General features: G+C 39.8%; 1 protein-coding gene across 1 annotated transcript; it reads left to right on the forward strand.

Moving 5' to 3' along the window:
- The first annotated feature begins 6,307 nt into the window (after positions 1 to 6,307).
- On the forward strand, positions 6,308 to 14,151 carry LOC139142457 (monocarboxylate transporter 13-like). The gene is made up of 4 exons (XM_070712396.1): positions 6,308 to 6,688; positions 9,066 to 9,209; positions 11,209 to 12,012; positions 13,224 to 14,151. The coding sequence occupies exons 1-4, from the start codon at positions 6,382 to 6,384 to the stop codon at positions 13,382 to 13,384; spliced, it is 1,416 nt and encodes a 471-aa protein (XP_070568497.1). The 5' UTR covers positions 6,308 to 6,381; the 3' UTR covers positions 13,385 to 14,151.
- Positions 14,152 to 16,245: the final 2,094 nt, after the last annotated feature.

Raw genomic sequence — 16,245 nt, forward strand, 5'->3', positions numbered from 1 at the left:
ACATATTCTGTGACGTCTGAGTGAAGCAATGTCCAGTGAACTAACCTTAGAATAAGCCCAACGCGCAGGAGTTGCCACGGGGGTCACGGTACGGTGCTATTACGCTGATTGATAACGCGCCGTGAAAAATCAATTATTCCGCGACCATTGAGTTTATCGACCATTACGTCAAATGATTGTCAATCATTTACTGGGGTGAACCAATTGCGCGGACGGCGTGAGACAAGTCACGCTGCCACAGTTCGCCGAACCCTGGCAAGGCCTTTGATCCTCAAGGTTCACTCAGGCAGCCAAACTTCTGCATTGTGGAAGCAAAAAATTCACATGGAACCAATGGGCGCCTTTGTGTACTCGTTTCACTGAAGCCCATTGAACTGAAAAAAGAATGAAAAACCTTGTCCTATGTGCCCTGTCTTACTTCGTTCTGCATACCATTACAAGTTTCACCCCTATTTTCTTATGGTCAATTCGCTCCAAAGGATAAATTATTATACTGAAGCATTTACAAAAAAGCTACCATGCGAAATTTGCCTCCTTAAACGACGCCCTCTATGGCAAGACCTGGTATACCCATGAGCAATTGATCCCATCATAGACCCTCGAATTTTCTCGAGGGTCTAGGATCCATCTACATTTATAAACTGGCATTATATCATACCAGTATATTGATGGTGCAAATGCAGCGATCTGATTGGTCAAGACGTGATAAGAACCGTGGTATATTCACGATATACCACGGCTTGCACACGCGCGAGTTCTCAGCTTGACCCAAAATCCTTTTTGACGTTCCGTGCCAGAATTTCAATATACTGTTATGATATAATAGCAATAAATCACACCCAGCGATGGTATACTTCTCTGTTTTGACCAGTTCAGTTCATATATGCTTCGCTATCGCTCGTGCATATATGTCATGAACTGGTCAAACCTGGGTGTGTCTAATTGCATAAATATCCAATCGATTGATCCACAACAAGGTAAGGGTCACAATGTGGTCATGCAATTCTCATTCAAGGGTCACAATTTTTATGGGTTTAGGCCTATGTCAAGAATAAGGTTGGAAAAATGGAAGTCAGAATCTCATGAAGCGGACCTTTATTTAGTGTTTTTGAACAACAATAACATAATAACAATATTGACTGAATATATTACAACGGTAGTTTTTGACCATTTTCATTACTTTTTCTGTTTATTTCTCAACTTTACATCTTGTCGCGTCCTCTCCCTAGTTGTAGCAGCTGAATCATCGTGTGTACACGTTTTCTCTTTAAGGGTAATAAAACGCCCCTAAAATGCTCCGAGTTCCGCCGTTGCTAATAAACACAACCACACAAATACACACCTGTTCATCGCTTCCTAATTTACGGCTCTTTCGCTTGTTGTAACTGTAGCTGGTCCCGCTCATAAAGGTTCTTACACCCGTGGCCACTTTACTTTTGATTAAGCCCACTTGATGCAGACAAAATTCTGTTTGTACAAAGGCAAAACAAGCTCTATCTGGGATTGTAAATAAGAGTTTACGATGGGCACCCTGTGTTCAAGATTGAGATACAATTGTAACATTACCATGCTTTTGAAATATTTTACAAGAGGGCTGTCGCAGTAAACGTCACTGTAATACCTTATAGCAGGCAAAATGGCAGCTGATGCACGTGATGTGCGCTCTCGCGGCTGGTGTGCGCACGCGCGTCTTTAATAAAGTGTTGATCAAGATCTTAAATTATATGTAACTTTTCGTTCGTGTATGGTTGAAACTTCACAACTGCCCCCTAACGCAGCAACTGCATATGTGACAAGATCCGACATTTAAAAAAATATGTGGTACCGATAAGCAGAGAGAGAGAGAGAGAGAGAGAGAGAGAGAGAGAGAGAGAGAGAGAGAGAGAGAGAGAGAGAGAGAGAGAGAGAGAGAGAGAGAGAGAGAGAGAGAAAAAGAGAGAGAGAGAGAGAGAGAGAGAGAGAGAGAGAGAGAGAAACAGACAGATAGGCAGACAGAGACATGAAGACAGACAGAGAGCCAGTGTGAACAGTTTTTATGGTCATATATGTATGATTCAAGACGTGTAATTAACTTATGTATAAGTACAAAGTGCAACATGTTACGAAACTCTAATATACAATCAGCCCTTAGAACTTTTATTGACAGTATATGTTTTCACACAGGTATGTTATTGATATGTCGAAGTTCATAATCGTTTTATGACAACTTGAAAAAGTATAAGAGAACCCAACTTTGTTCGTTAACAAATACCCTCTCCTACCTTAGCGCGGGAATGTGCGATTAATACTTTGTTAAGGGCTAGCTTTGTTGGGGGTTCACATCTATGCATTTAGGTAGAACGCACCTCGGGGACAGATATTCGGACTCTCAAACTTTTACAATTCTTTTCTGATATACGCACTCTCAAACTTTTACAATTCTTTTCTGATATACACTTGTTGGGGTTCATTTTAAAGCTCTTGGTGTAAGAAAATTTTTTACCGGCTTAGTTTTTCGAAATTCGAAATTTCATTTTTCTCCATAGAGTTAACACAGAGAAGGCGGCCATTTTGAATCTTAAATATCGGTAAATCATGGGTTATTTTCTTCTCTAGTACCAAAATTTGCACGGTGACCCCCGATTTTTTTCTTGATTTTGAAAGAGAATGGTTAAAAGATTCCTCAAGGAAAGACTGAGCAATAGTTTAAGTCTTTCACTTTCGAGGCGCATACTACCTTAAATCGAACAAACTGAATGATAGCGCTGTGAAGTGATCTGGGCCTAACAATGTCGTGGTTTCCAGTTCTGTCTGTCAATCAATCAATCAATCAATCAATCAATCAATCAATCAATCAATCAATCAATCAATCAATCAATCAATCAATCAATCAATCAATCAATCAATCAATCAATCAATCAATCAAGCTCTTTTGCCAGCGCAGGAGGAAAATGCACTCGTCGAAAATGGGGAATCATATTTTCACCGTTTGAAATATAAGCACTAAAAACGCTGGATGTTGATTTTAAGTGGGTAGGTAGGGAGGTAACTCATTTTGACACAGGCACTAGAAAAAATTTGTAGGCCTACCACCCCGGCAACAGTAACTGAACACTCCCTGATGTCACTGTGAGATGTAGTATCTCGTTATCTAACATACTCACAGGAACCGGCTTGCACTAATGATGTGTGCATGAACTTCTCAATTCAAGGACATTGTAGCCCCCGGAAGCTTCGCCGCTGCTGACCAGCGTTTCTGTTTTCTTTGGGTTTTTTTTTTGGTCGGGAGAAATTAGGCTTAATGAACGCACAGAAAAGAAACTGAGCAAGGGCAGCCATCCGTGACGGAAGCTGAAAAAAGTGTGTTCGCAAACGATTTCTCGACGGGCGAAGGAGCAATATCTTCTCTCATCAACGGAACAGGCGGGTGGGCAATTTTTCCTACGTAGCGACCGGGAAAATTCTTTGCTCCGCGGACAACTTCAAATTAATACAACTGTGGGAGTAGGGAGTGCCTTTCGGTTATCTTAAACTCCAGGGGTTTGCTCAAGAGGAGGGTAAGAGCCTTGGGGGGGGGGGGGTAATCGGGTTTTATTGAAGGAGAAAGGAACGAATGTCGCCACAGTCTTTAAGGCTGCATTCACAAACACCTCTGTAGGTGAGGGGCGCGAGATTCTAAAAAGTTCGCAGCCTTTTTTAACCCCCTTACAAACTCACAATGCGTTTAAGTCCCCCTTCTGACATGCTATAATTTTGAAGCCCCCTCGAAGAAAGGTAAAATGTGGCCGTAATAGTGCTTTGTCCAAAAATATCAAATCATAATACATGGGAGTCTATATTGGGCAAACTATCAACATTATGCAGTTGTAATATTTTTTTATCTGTAACTCCTGTACATTTGATCTAAATGTATATGCTTGTTACCATTATGACACAAAGGGCCGGTGGCCTAAGGTGTAAATAAAGATAATTATTATTATTAACTATCAACATTATTCCATTAAAACAAGCTATATCTCTACTTTTACATGTGTTTAATAATTCATGTAAATGTACTTTGCTTTAAGTGGCAGGTAAAAAGTGCATGTGTCTACAAGAAATTGAGGTTTGGATTTCATCGATAATGTTGATTCACTGTATATGGTAGTCTATGAGAAAACTATGAACAATTTTTTCCAAAATAAAACTAGCAATATCTGTGCGTTTATAGATATTCAGTCCGGGTCAGCTCCAAAATTGGAGACTCATTATGATAATGTATTCCGGCATTCAGCCAATCATCGACCAGATTACATCATTAATAAAGTACAGGTCACGCTGGGTCACAAATTACCCACCAAGTGTGATCGGCAGTTTTGGGCCGCTTATTAAGCCCCTGTCTTGTGAATTTCGACGAATTTCGACAGTCAACATAATCCACGTGTTCTGCAGAAGGTCATGTCCAACAAGGAGTCCGATTAGTGAACAAATATTCGAAATATTGACGATTCATTTCTACCCCCAGTTTATCGATTTCGCTCAAGTACCGAGAATCATTTTGTGGATGTTCGTCATCTCTATTAGAAATACTGTTATAAAGGTTATTTGTGTAGGTACGCGTATGACATTTTGCAAGAAAGAAGAGCAATGTCAGAGCTTTAAAGCGATACCTGTTTTGTAGTTGTCAAACGCAGACTAAAAATGGTACGCGATTTTGAAAATGTGTTGACAGAGTGGCCACACAACTGTTCCCCATACGGTAGAATTTGTATCGCTGCCATCTCCGATACAAATGGGGTATTCTGAACGATCTGTGTAGGTACACGATTTATATTTCGCAGGACTTCAAGCCAGAGTCTAGGAATCACAGCGATATATGGGGTTTGGTTGTCTTAGCCAGAATAAAACTGGTACGCGATTTTGAAATTGTGTTTTGACAGAGTGGCCACACAACTGTTCGACATCATGACAGAATACGGCGCGGGAGTTCTACACAGTATGGCGTACGTAACGAAGGACGCATTTGGAGGTTGCCAGGAAATACAATTTTTACTGATGGCGCGCTGGCCGCTGATTGGCTAATGAGAGGGGAAATATTATGGTATAGCGTCTCCAATTTTGGAGCTGACCCGGACTGATATTTGATAATTGACATAAATGTACTTGTTCGCATACGATTGTTACAAAGTGCACATATGTACAAAATATTTGATTTTGGAATTTGACCAAAAATGTTGATGCACTAAATATGGGAGTCTATGAGAAAACTATGAATACCTTTTTCGCAATATAAAACTTGCAATATTTGTGCATATTTAGACGTTGGATAATTGACATAACTGTGCTTGATTAGAATAGGGTGATTACAAGTGCATATGTGTACAAGAAATTTGATTTTGGAGTTTAACCGAAAATGTTGATTCACTGTACTTTGAAGTCTATGAGAAAACTATGAATAAGTTTTTTACAATACTAATACTAATATACTAAACTACAAAATCTGTGCTTTTATAAATGTTTGGCAATTGATACAAGTGTACTTAATTCAAATAGGGTGTTTAAAAATCAGATGTGGACAAACAAATATGATATTGGAATTTCCAAAATTATTATTTTACTTCTCATTGTATAGTCTACATGTAAAGTATTCGATATTTTCCCTGACAAAACTTGATATATCTGTAATATATATATATATATATATATATATATATATATATATATATATATATATATATATATATATATATATATGATTTCCCTCACCTGTCAGGAAAACTGGACACAATTAACATATTTGTATAAAAGGAACATTAAGCGTACATTTTGGCCAATCAAGTATGTTTTGTTCTGTGTATCGACTGTAGCTTGTTCTATTCCCACAGCATGCTAGAACAACAACATTCTGATCGGCAAATACTCTGTATATGCAAGTGTAAAGACCATAATCATTGTTATTGGTGACAAATGAATTCTAGTCAGGTCTTGAATTCCATTTTAAAGAATAACAATGCTGACTGTACACACATGGCTGTGCTGTACTTTTCATCACGCTTCAGGGAGTAGAACAAGAAACTGCAGTGAATAAACAAAACAAAACCACCCGAAAATTAGCCAAAAATTACAGCTTAAATTGACAACCAACACATATTTCATATCAATTAGAGATAGTTTTGTTTCGAGTCCCCCTTTAAGTCCCCAAATCATTTCAAGCGCCCCCAACATACATTTGATATTTTCAAATCCTCCCTGTCACTTCTCCTGCCCCCTCTAGAGGTGTTTATGAATGCAGCCTAAACTTGAAATTATATAATATCGGACTCGCGTAAGCAGGGCCTGTCCAGTTTTTTGATAGAACACGCAGACGCTGTACAAACAATGATATACTTTTCACATAACGCACTGATTCTGGAGGATTAAGTCATGGATTCAGACGTCAAGGCCCGTGCGGGCGGTTCGGATTACGATGAAAACGCCAAAATAGGTCTTCGTGAAGATCGGCATGTCGACTATTCTGCACAACGAGACGAGCATCTCAAAGGACTGGGAGTCGACGGTGGATTTTACGCGTGGCTCGTCGTCCTGTGTTCCCATGTTTGCCTCATGTTCGTGTTCGGCCTGTATCAGGTATTTGGCAATCTCTTCGTGGTACTACAACACTATTTCGACGTTTCTTCCGCCCGTACAGCCTGGATTATAGGCACTCACATTTGCTTTCTACATATCCTGGGTGTGTACTTAAAATTCTTCTTTCATTTCCTTCTGACTGAAACTATGATAATAGTCGTCATGGTTACACTAGTAGTTAAGATCCGGTGCACCTGAACTGTAACCGTAACTCTATTCATAGGGTTAATCCCTTTAAATAACACGCAATGAAAATTGCTTTGTCTTATTCCCATTTATTTTAAAATTGAAACAACGCCTCCAACGGACGAATTTCGAGAAAGAAAGTCAGCATCCTTCATAACTAAAATGATTGTGGTTGAATCTACCTCCGGTCTTCGTAAGTGAACTTCTCACTTTTCTTTCAGTAGCTTCATCAGTAACATTGACACGAAGGACCTTTCAGCTCTTATGAGAGTGTTCAAAGTGAACCTTTGGATAAAAAAATAATGTTTGGACTTGTTGTTTGGTCTAGCTATAGACGTTTTCATTTTATTTCACCAGGGGAAAGATTACACAACACAGTGAAGTAATAGTGGAAGCAATGATATAGCAGTGCTTATGATTACACTTAATAAACGGCTCTGGTGAGGACCATGGAAATAGTTCATTCACACTAATCAAGTCCACGGCCCTAAACTAGTAAAGATCATGATTCAACATGACTTTCAGGTGACAAAGCAGTGGAAATAAGGAGAAAAATACATGGAATTGAAGTGAAACATAAAACATTGTTTAAAATTTAAGTTTTTTCCAAATAGATAAATAGATAAATAAATAAATAAATAATACAAGTCAGCGATGCCAGCAAAGGGAAGACTGAGACAATGTCGCTGTCAATTCATGTCAAGTAAATATTTTTTTCAATTTCGTCTTTAAAAAGTGACGATTTGTTAAGTTTTTCATGTAGCATGGAAGAGAATTCCAGAATTTGGTTGCTGCATACTTAATATTATGTTAACTGACTGTAAGCTTCACTTTGGGAATTCGGAATTTTTTTATTTATCTCAGAGCGAGTATAATGGCTACGGGGTACATGGTCTTCAGTATAATCGTTGAGAGTACGTGCAAAGCGGTTATTCTTAAGATCGTACAAAAACATGCAAGTCTGAAATTTACAGAGTATGTGTATGTCCAAGATGTTGAGATGCTTGAAGAGTGTGTGGGGGGGGGGGGGGGGGGGGGGGGCTGAAGAGGCATTGTAAGCGGAAAAAGTGATAAATCGGACTATTTCCTTTCGTAAACGAAGAAGGGGTTCTAGAATAGTGTGGTAAGTGTTTTCCCAGATTTCAATGCAGTAGATCAAATGTGGGAGAATTAATGAGTAAGCAGAAGAAGAACACATTTCGGCACACAGTGGCGTAACCGTGAGATAATGCCAACCAGTGGACTGATCTTTTTACATACTTTATCTATGTGTGATTTCCAAGTCAGCGACGGGTCAATAGTTACCCCGAGATAGGTGACAGAAGACACGCTCTCTATAGGTGTGTTTCCCACACCCACTCTGCCACCAACAGTAATAAGTCTCTGAGGGGTTTTAATTATCATATAGTTAGTTTTCTCAACGTTAATTGTTAATTTGTTTGCATTGCACCACTGACAGACTCTATCAAAATCATCATGTAAGTAAAAGCTATTGAATCGATGTCCACCCAACAAGGTAGTTTTTGAGATTTTAACAATATGTTCAATGTCAGTACCCTGAGACCAGACAAGCCATTACAATCGCAATAGAATACGTACAGACAGTGCTTTCTAAAAGTAAATATTATGCACTCGTTTTGCTAAATGCAACATGACCTTCGATCATGTGGCCTTGAATATATTTACTGTCCTGCCTCTGACTATATTGAATGTCCCTGTTGTAGATCCGACCGATAGAGTGATCGGCACTTATCTCTGGTATCTATTGATTTAAAGTGTCATCGAACCGATTTCATATTTTGGAGGACTGATCATAAGCAATCTCCTTTTCAAGGCTGGCATCAATTTGGAACAACGTGTTTTAAGGCAAAAAAATGTTTCTGGTCCTTGACATTCAGCAAAAGTGATGCGACGACGCGTTTTTTCTTTTTTTCCTTTCTTTTTTATTCCTAACAATACTAGTTTGGCACTATTGATGCAGCAGTTATTGTCTTTTTATCACTGGCTGCATAATATTTCCGTTTTCTTTTTAGCATTTTGGACATGCAAACATGGATATCAAGGATAAGTTATACTGATGGGTAAACAAAAAGACATGCCGCGCAGGTTTTGAAATGACGCGCGCGGTGCACATGACCAGAAACGATTTTTTTTGGCCTTCGACGTTCCATCTTGATGACCACCGAATTCCCGCTTTCCCTTGCTCCCATCTCACCTGTCTGGTCCATTTGAATCTCGAGTGATCTTAAAAATCTAAATATCTCTTTTAAGGCAGTTCATTCTTTCTATTACAGGACCGATTGCTGGCGTGCTGACGAAGAAACTAGGTTACCGCACGACAACGATGGCGGGAGGCGTACTATCTTCCATGGGCTATTTCATCAGCTCGTTCGCTCATAACATCGAGATTCTTTATCTCGGTATAGGAGTACTTGTAGGTGAGTTTCATGAATTGCGTGGACATATTGTTTATTTATTTATTTATTTATTTGTTTGTTTGTTTTATCCCTTTTCGGTCTGTTGACAGTATATACCCAATAGGGAATTGAGCAGGCGGGGATATGGCCGTTGATAACCGTCAGGGTTTGCAGGCACGCGAATTCGAATTCCCGGTACACTACATACCGGACAAGCTTCCCTCCAATAAAATTTGCCACATACGTACCGCAATCTACGGTAGCTGTCAGTTATTATGAGAGGGGTGGCCGGGGTATTGAGGGAGGGCGTAATTTTTTTAGAAACTTTCCCTCGGGGAAGGTGACATTTTTTACAAAGTTCACCTTGGAGAAGGCCACACGTGTTGTTCATAGAATTTAAACACTTTTCACAATAGTGCAATGAAAGAAATAGTAACAGCTTCCCACTTTACATACTTTACGTTCCGATTACGTAAATGTCTTCTCTATATGGATGGCACAGGGCAAACTGTCACGGTGTGTGCAAATCCATCCATCTATCTAGCTATCCGTGTGATATATGATATATGAAATGTGACATATGATATATATATCTATACACACTAACATACGCCAAGTTGGAGCTAATAAAGCCTATATGCACACATATAGGGTTAGACGCAATACATAGCTTATTTCAAATATAAATGTACTTGACTAGAGAAAAATGATTAAAAGTGCAAATGTGTGCAAGAAATATTAAATTTTATGCACAAATGCCGATTTCTCCCTTACAAAACTACCAAACGTATACACTCATATAATATTATGCTATAAAGGTATACTGTCACCTGTTCGAATTTTGCCACAGTTACCATGGAAAGAGAAAATTTAACCAATCACAGATTTTAAGCGGGTGGCCGCTTTTTAAAAACAGCGCCCTCACATGGGCATTTTGAATATCAAGGAACGCCCCTTTGACCATATATGGGCATATTTAGATTACAGGTGACTGTATACCTTTAACGATCGATATGAATATAGTTGACGAGAGTAGGGTAGTTAGAAGTGCATTTGAGTTCAACATATGTCGTATTTGAATTTCATCAAACAATATCAGTTCAGTACACACGCGTGTCTACGATGGACCAATAGCATTATTTTCAATGCAAAACTAGCTATATCTATGCATTTAAATACGTTTGATTATTGATATGAACGTACTTTCCTTGAGTAGGGTGGCTACAAGTGCATATCTGTACGACAAAATATTATTTGAATTTTACTCAAAATGTTATTTCACTATAAATCGAAGTCAGTGGGGGTAGACTATTAATAATATTCTCCCCTGTACCTGGCTACCTCTATCTGTGCATTTATGTGCGTTCTGAAATTTGATATGGATGTACTCGATCAAACTAGGCAGATCAAAAGTGCATATCCGCAAATCCGAGATTGGAATTTCATCCTAAATTACTCATACACTACACATACGAGTCCAACACATATACAAGCAGGTGGCGTGTGCCATATATGGGTCAATTATAAGAGTAAAAGCAATATAAACAGGGTGGAATTCCAAAGAATAACCAAATTACAGTGGTACAAACGAAGCGGAGTGATCTTCGGGTAAGCATGGAGCTCCGTGGGTTGAAGCAATCCTGGTAAGGTCATATATACATTTCAATTTTTCAATTTGGAACAGGGGAAAGGGATCATGTTTACAAATTGGAAAGTGAAGAGAGTCACATTTTAGATAGAGGTATTGGGGAGAGTAATATTTTAGAGGATGGACAGGGCCTGATTTCTCCCGGCCAACCCGGCCCCCCAAGATAATAACTGAAAGATCCCTACATAAAATACTGAAAAATTTGAACAAAACAAAACAGTTGAAAGTCAATAGAAAACAGAAGTTGCGTTTAGAAGGCGCATGCGCGATCGTAAAAGTAAGGACAGTACATCTATAATCACAAACTCGAGAGAAAATGATGACACATGAAAGGTAACTTTCTATATCTGTATTTCTGTTCAATTTCTTCAGGTACTGGATACGCACTTATTTTATTTCCGTCCTTCGGAATAGTACCGTTTTACGTTAAGAAGAAATATGCCCTGGCAAACGCAATTTCTACGGCCGGCGGGGGAATCGGAACATTCATTTTTGCGCCCCTTTTCCGAGTTCTAGTGAAACATTACGGATGGAGAGGAGCTCTGATATTTTTTTCCGGTTTGAATGCGCAGACATGTGTGTGCGCCGCTCTCTACCGCGCCCCTGCAAAGGTAGGACTTCGCAAATACACGCCAAAGGAAACGATTTCCAATCGTCGGCATGGCAACTTGACGAGGGCATCAATTATCGATGCTTTGGATTTTCAACTTTTCGTTGACCACCCGAAATCGATTTTGTTTCTGTTTGTATCCGTCGTGGGCATCGGAATGGGGTTCATGGGGCTGCCTTCGCACTTGATTGCCCGAGCCGAAATGACAGGAATAGGAGACGCCACCTCCCGCTCTTGGTTTCTCTCAATGTTGGGTGCAAGCAGCATCATCGGTAGGTTTGCTCCAACACCAATCTTACTTCGAGAGAGCTCACTATTCACTGCGTCGAGGATGTTTGGAGGAGCCATTCTCTGTGGGGGCCTGTCGACACTCATCGGCGTTCTAGCGGTGACCTACACAGGTTATGCTGTATACGCGTGTCTGTTCGGTTTCTTTACTGGATCTACCTTTAATTTGGTAACGTACGTTATGAAGGAGATTGTCGGAAGCGAACGACTTGTCAGCGCGGCAGCGTTCAGTGCTTTTTTCACTGGCATCGCTACCTTGCTGTCGCCCGTGCTTGCAGGTAAGTGTGCGTTCGACGTTCGGTTCGAGGGATGCACGCTCTTAAAGGTATACAGTCACCTGTAATCTAAATATGCCCATACATGGTCAAAGGTGCGTTCCTTGGTATTCAAAATGCCCATGTGAGGGCGCTGTTTTTAAAAAGCGGCTACCCGCTTAAAATCTGTGATTGGTTAGATTTTCTCTTTCCATGGTAACTGTGGTAAAATTGGAACAGCTGACAGTATAGAATGCGCCTCGGGGACAGATATTCCGACTCTCAGACTTTCACAATTCTTTTCTGATCTACCACTTGTTTGGGCACATTTTAAAACTCTTGGAGTAAGAAAAAAATTACCGTCTTAGTTTTTCCATATTTGAAAATTGTATTTTTTCCCATAGAGTTAACACAGGGATGTGGCCATTTTGAATTTCAAATACTGGTAAATGTTGGGTAATTTCTTTCTCTTGTACAAAACTTTGCACGGCGATCCCTGATTTGTAAAAGAGAATGGTTTGAAAGTTTCCTCTTAAAAGTTTGAGCAAAAGTTCTAATATTTCAGGTTCGAGGCGCATATAAACCTTAACCTATATTGTTCAAGCCATGGCAGCTGTATGACAACGCATCTTTATACATGCTTGTTGGACAATGAATTTCTGTCCGGATTTAAAATTTACTTGATAATGTTAACTTCGCCTCACATATATATCCACTTTTTTACCTGGCCATGTGGTATTTAATGGATTTTCAAGCAGTATAGCTAGTGTACTGAGAAAATATTGTCACGAACCGAATCAAAATACTAAAAAAAACTACTAAAAGTTACCATTATTGGAACATGACTTGTAAATGCAAGTCGACTGGTCTCGTTCTCCGTGACAGGTCTTTCAAAAATGGCGACAGCTAAATATTGGAGTGTATCGTTTCTCTGCTCAAGAGCCATAAGACTTAGTTAGCGCAGATATACGTGTAGATATACTCCTTTCAACGCACATATCACCATACACTTCATGGGTCCTGTCAGATATTGTCAGACGTGCACATTCAACCATTCAACTGTTCACTTTGGTAAGATGTTCTCGTGACTTCGTATATATTATGTTGTGTAGTCTCGTTCAAGTCTCGTTCTCTTCATAGTTCCCATGGTTGCCATGAACACCAGCTGTATGTGTCTAAGTTTTCATACACAGACAGATACCCTTGGATACCTGTCGTTTTGTTTGTACCTGTAGGTTTACTGTACGATGCCACGGGAAACTACAATAACTCTTTCTACTACTACGGCGCAATCTCCACCTTCGCTGGGTTGATGATGTTGACCCTTGACCCGTGGACGTCACGTCTGGAATTAGAAAGGCAAGCCAAGAGACATGCGCAATCTTTGAAGTTGTGACGTCAAGGACCCTTCGCAGCTCGCTACATCGATGGGATGTTGTGCATTTTGCAAGTAATTGCATCTCAAACGTAAATTTTCTTCAACAAACCGATCTTTCTACACCAGACTCGATACATACAGTACTGCTTGGTGTGCACAAATTATGAAGCATACGTTAAAACCATAACAACACGGGAGGCGATGTGAACCTCCATGCTATATTTTCATGTTCTTGAGGAAAAGTAACCGTATGTGTCTCACTTTTTTCTCATGTAACACGATTGGAACTAATTGGGATAATTGGATGTTGAAGTAATGTCGGTTTAATCTGCAAATGTAAGCTCATCTGCTTTTCTTTTTAAGGTATACACTTGTTTTTATTATGAATAAAATAATATTGCAACATTAAGCTATAGGAGACCTTACACAATTGAGAAATTTGAAAAATATGAAGCTCCAATTATCCCAAATTAGTTCCAATCATGTTATGGACAAAAGTGTCATGAAAAAAACATCGGAGAAAGTTTGTTTCTGACAAAATTTGTTTTTATCAATGTGTTTGTGCCGGCAGCGCATTTTTTGGTCTGAGTTAAAGAGAGAAGTTCATTTGTGCCTTTTTTCTGAAGGATAAACTACCACTTGTGAAATAAATTTCTAGTGCTTCACTTTTTTTCCGAAACAGTTTCAACAAATTGTTTGTTGATTTCGCTAGCTGTGCAATGTTTGCCTTACCACTCTCCAGAGAGTGTCAATAAGCAATAAAGTTATCAATCTAATAATGTTTTAAAGTTCATCTCTGTAGACAATCGCAACTGACGCTTTATTCAACTGTTTTACATTTAGGTCTGGTTGATTTCGGCAACTGCGAATTCAAGACTGATCCGTCGCTGGAGGGCGTAGAGAGCGCCCTCGAGCGACGGATCTTACAAAAGTCCACTTCGAGTCATAGACCCTCGCGGGGTCTATGTTCGAGTACAAGCTCATTAAACCGTCGACGATATAGTGACTCAATCCATAGTCACCCGTTGTCTTCTTCTCAGGCATATGTACACACGTCTATGGGGCGCATTTATAGACGCAGAGCGGAATAGACCACAGGGGACTGTGCTCAATCTGAGACAATCATGTTAATAACGTCACTTGAGTAGCTGGTCGTTTTTTGAGGGGGGATGGGGTTTGGGGGTTCGTGAGAGGAAGAAATGGTAGATTTCGGAGTCAGCTTCTTTACACTTGCCTTCCTCCATCTCAACAATCTTAATTTTCTTCAACTGGTCGAACGTAAAAGGTCAGCAGCTTACAGATCAACAAAGCAATGTATTTTTAAACTTCACCTTTCCATAGTAAGACAATCTCCTCTCAGAGGGTGTACTCATTACACATTGAAACCCCAGAACTCCACTGGCTGTGGCCTCTATAGAGGGCGCCACACCGTCACAGCGGTACGACGGCCTGGTGAGTGAACCGCGAAGAAATAGAATCGTTGACTTCAACAGAAATGCCATATCACCCTTTGTCACGCGCCCCCTGTTATAACGGGTGCATGCTTCGACTGGTCTGCTGGATCACGATCACAGATGAGATTAGATGATAGACCCAGGTGCTGCCAAACTCGTTTCAAACGAGATCAAGCTCGAACGCCTCTGATGAGCATTGTGATAAAGAGTAAAATTTTAAGATTGGAAATTAGCGGAAATGACGAAGCAAGATAAGCAATTATATTACCACTGAAGTTCTCATAATATGCGGAGTATGTATTTTAGTACAACGCTTTGTCACAATGCTATCATCGCAATTACATCGGAAAGGCATAACGCAGTAGCCTAGTTACATGGTAATAACTTTTTTGTGAGCGAGATAGCATTCTAACGCTCGCGGTAACCATGGTAATTTCAGGGTGTTAACCCTGCATGGATTCTGGCCTTTCGATGACACAATGGTGATTTTGTCTCGGAAGAGGTAATCTTGGTATTTGACAATGGACACCATTCGGATCCATAATTATTATGCTCAATATCGTAAATCTCTTTTCACTCACTGATATAATAATTGAAATTATGACGTAGCAACCTGGTGTCGTTACCTCATTAATTTGTATGTTTGGGGATTTTTAGAGTAATGCAAGTAATCTTGGCAGAAAACTCCATGGTCCCCACGATAGAATTCAAAAATCAACACCACGGTTTATGGTTTTGGCTTTGACCAGAAATTCTGTCTGTCTGTCTGTCTGTCTGTCTGTCTGTCTGTCTGTCTGTCTGTCTCTCTGTATGTCTGTATGTCTGTCTGTCTGTGTAATACACAAATTACATACATCCATACATCCATACATCCATACATCATATGGCATCCATACATCCACCATCATCCATACATCCATCCATCCATCCATCCATCCATCCATACACACATACACACACACACACACACACACACACACACATACACACATACACACACACATACATACATACATACATACATACATACATACATACATACATACATACATACATACATACATACATACATACATACATACATACATACATACATACATACATACATACATACATACATACATACATACATACATACATACATACATACGATTTCGCAGTTACGATCCGATACGCACGCACTTGTTGCTATGCAGCCGGTAACCTACATTCTTCCAAAACACCTAGCCAAAGAGAATTCATCCAATATACCGGGGGATAAAGTTGCGCTAGCGGCGCTGCATGCCTTGATTAGATTAAAAGCCATTTTCCTCGCATACACATTTCCGCCGACTACAATTACAAAGCAAACGTTGCCCAATGGGCTGCGCCCGATGAATTGGATCGCGTTCTGTACAATTACGATCAACATTTAGACTTATTATC

This window comes from Ptychodera flava, chromosome 10 (genome assembly GCF_041260155.1).
Source record: "Ptychodera flava strain L36383 chromosome 10, AS_Pfla_20210202, whole genome shotgun sequence".
Classification (NCBI taxonomy): domain Eukaryota; kingdom Metazoa; phylum Hemichordata; class Enteropneusta; family Ptychoderidae; genus Ptychodera; species Ptychodera flava.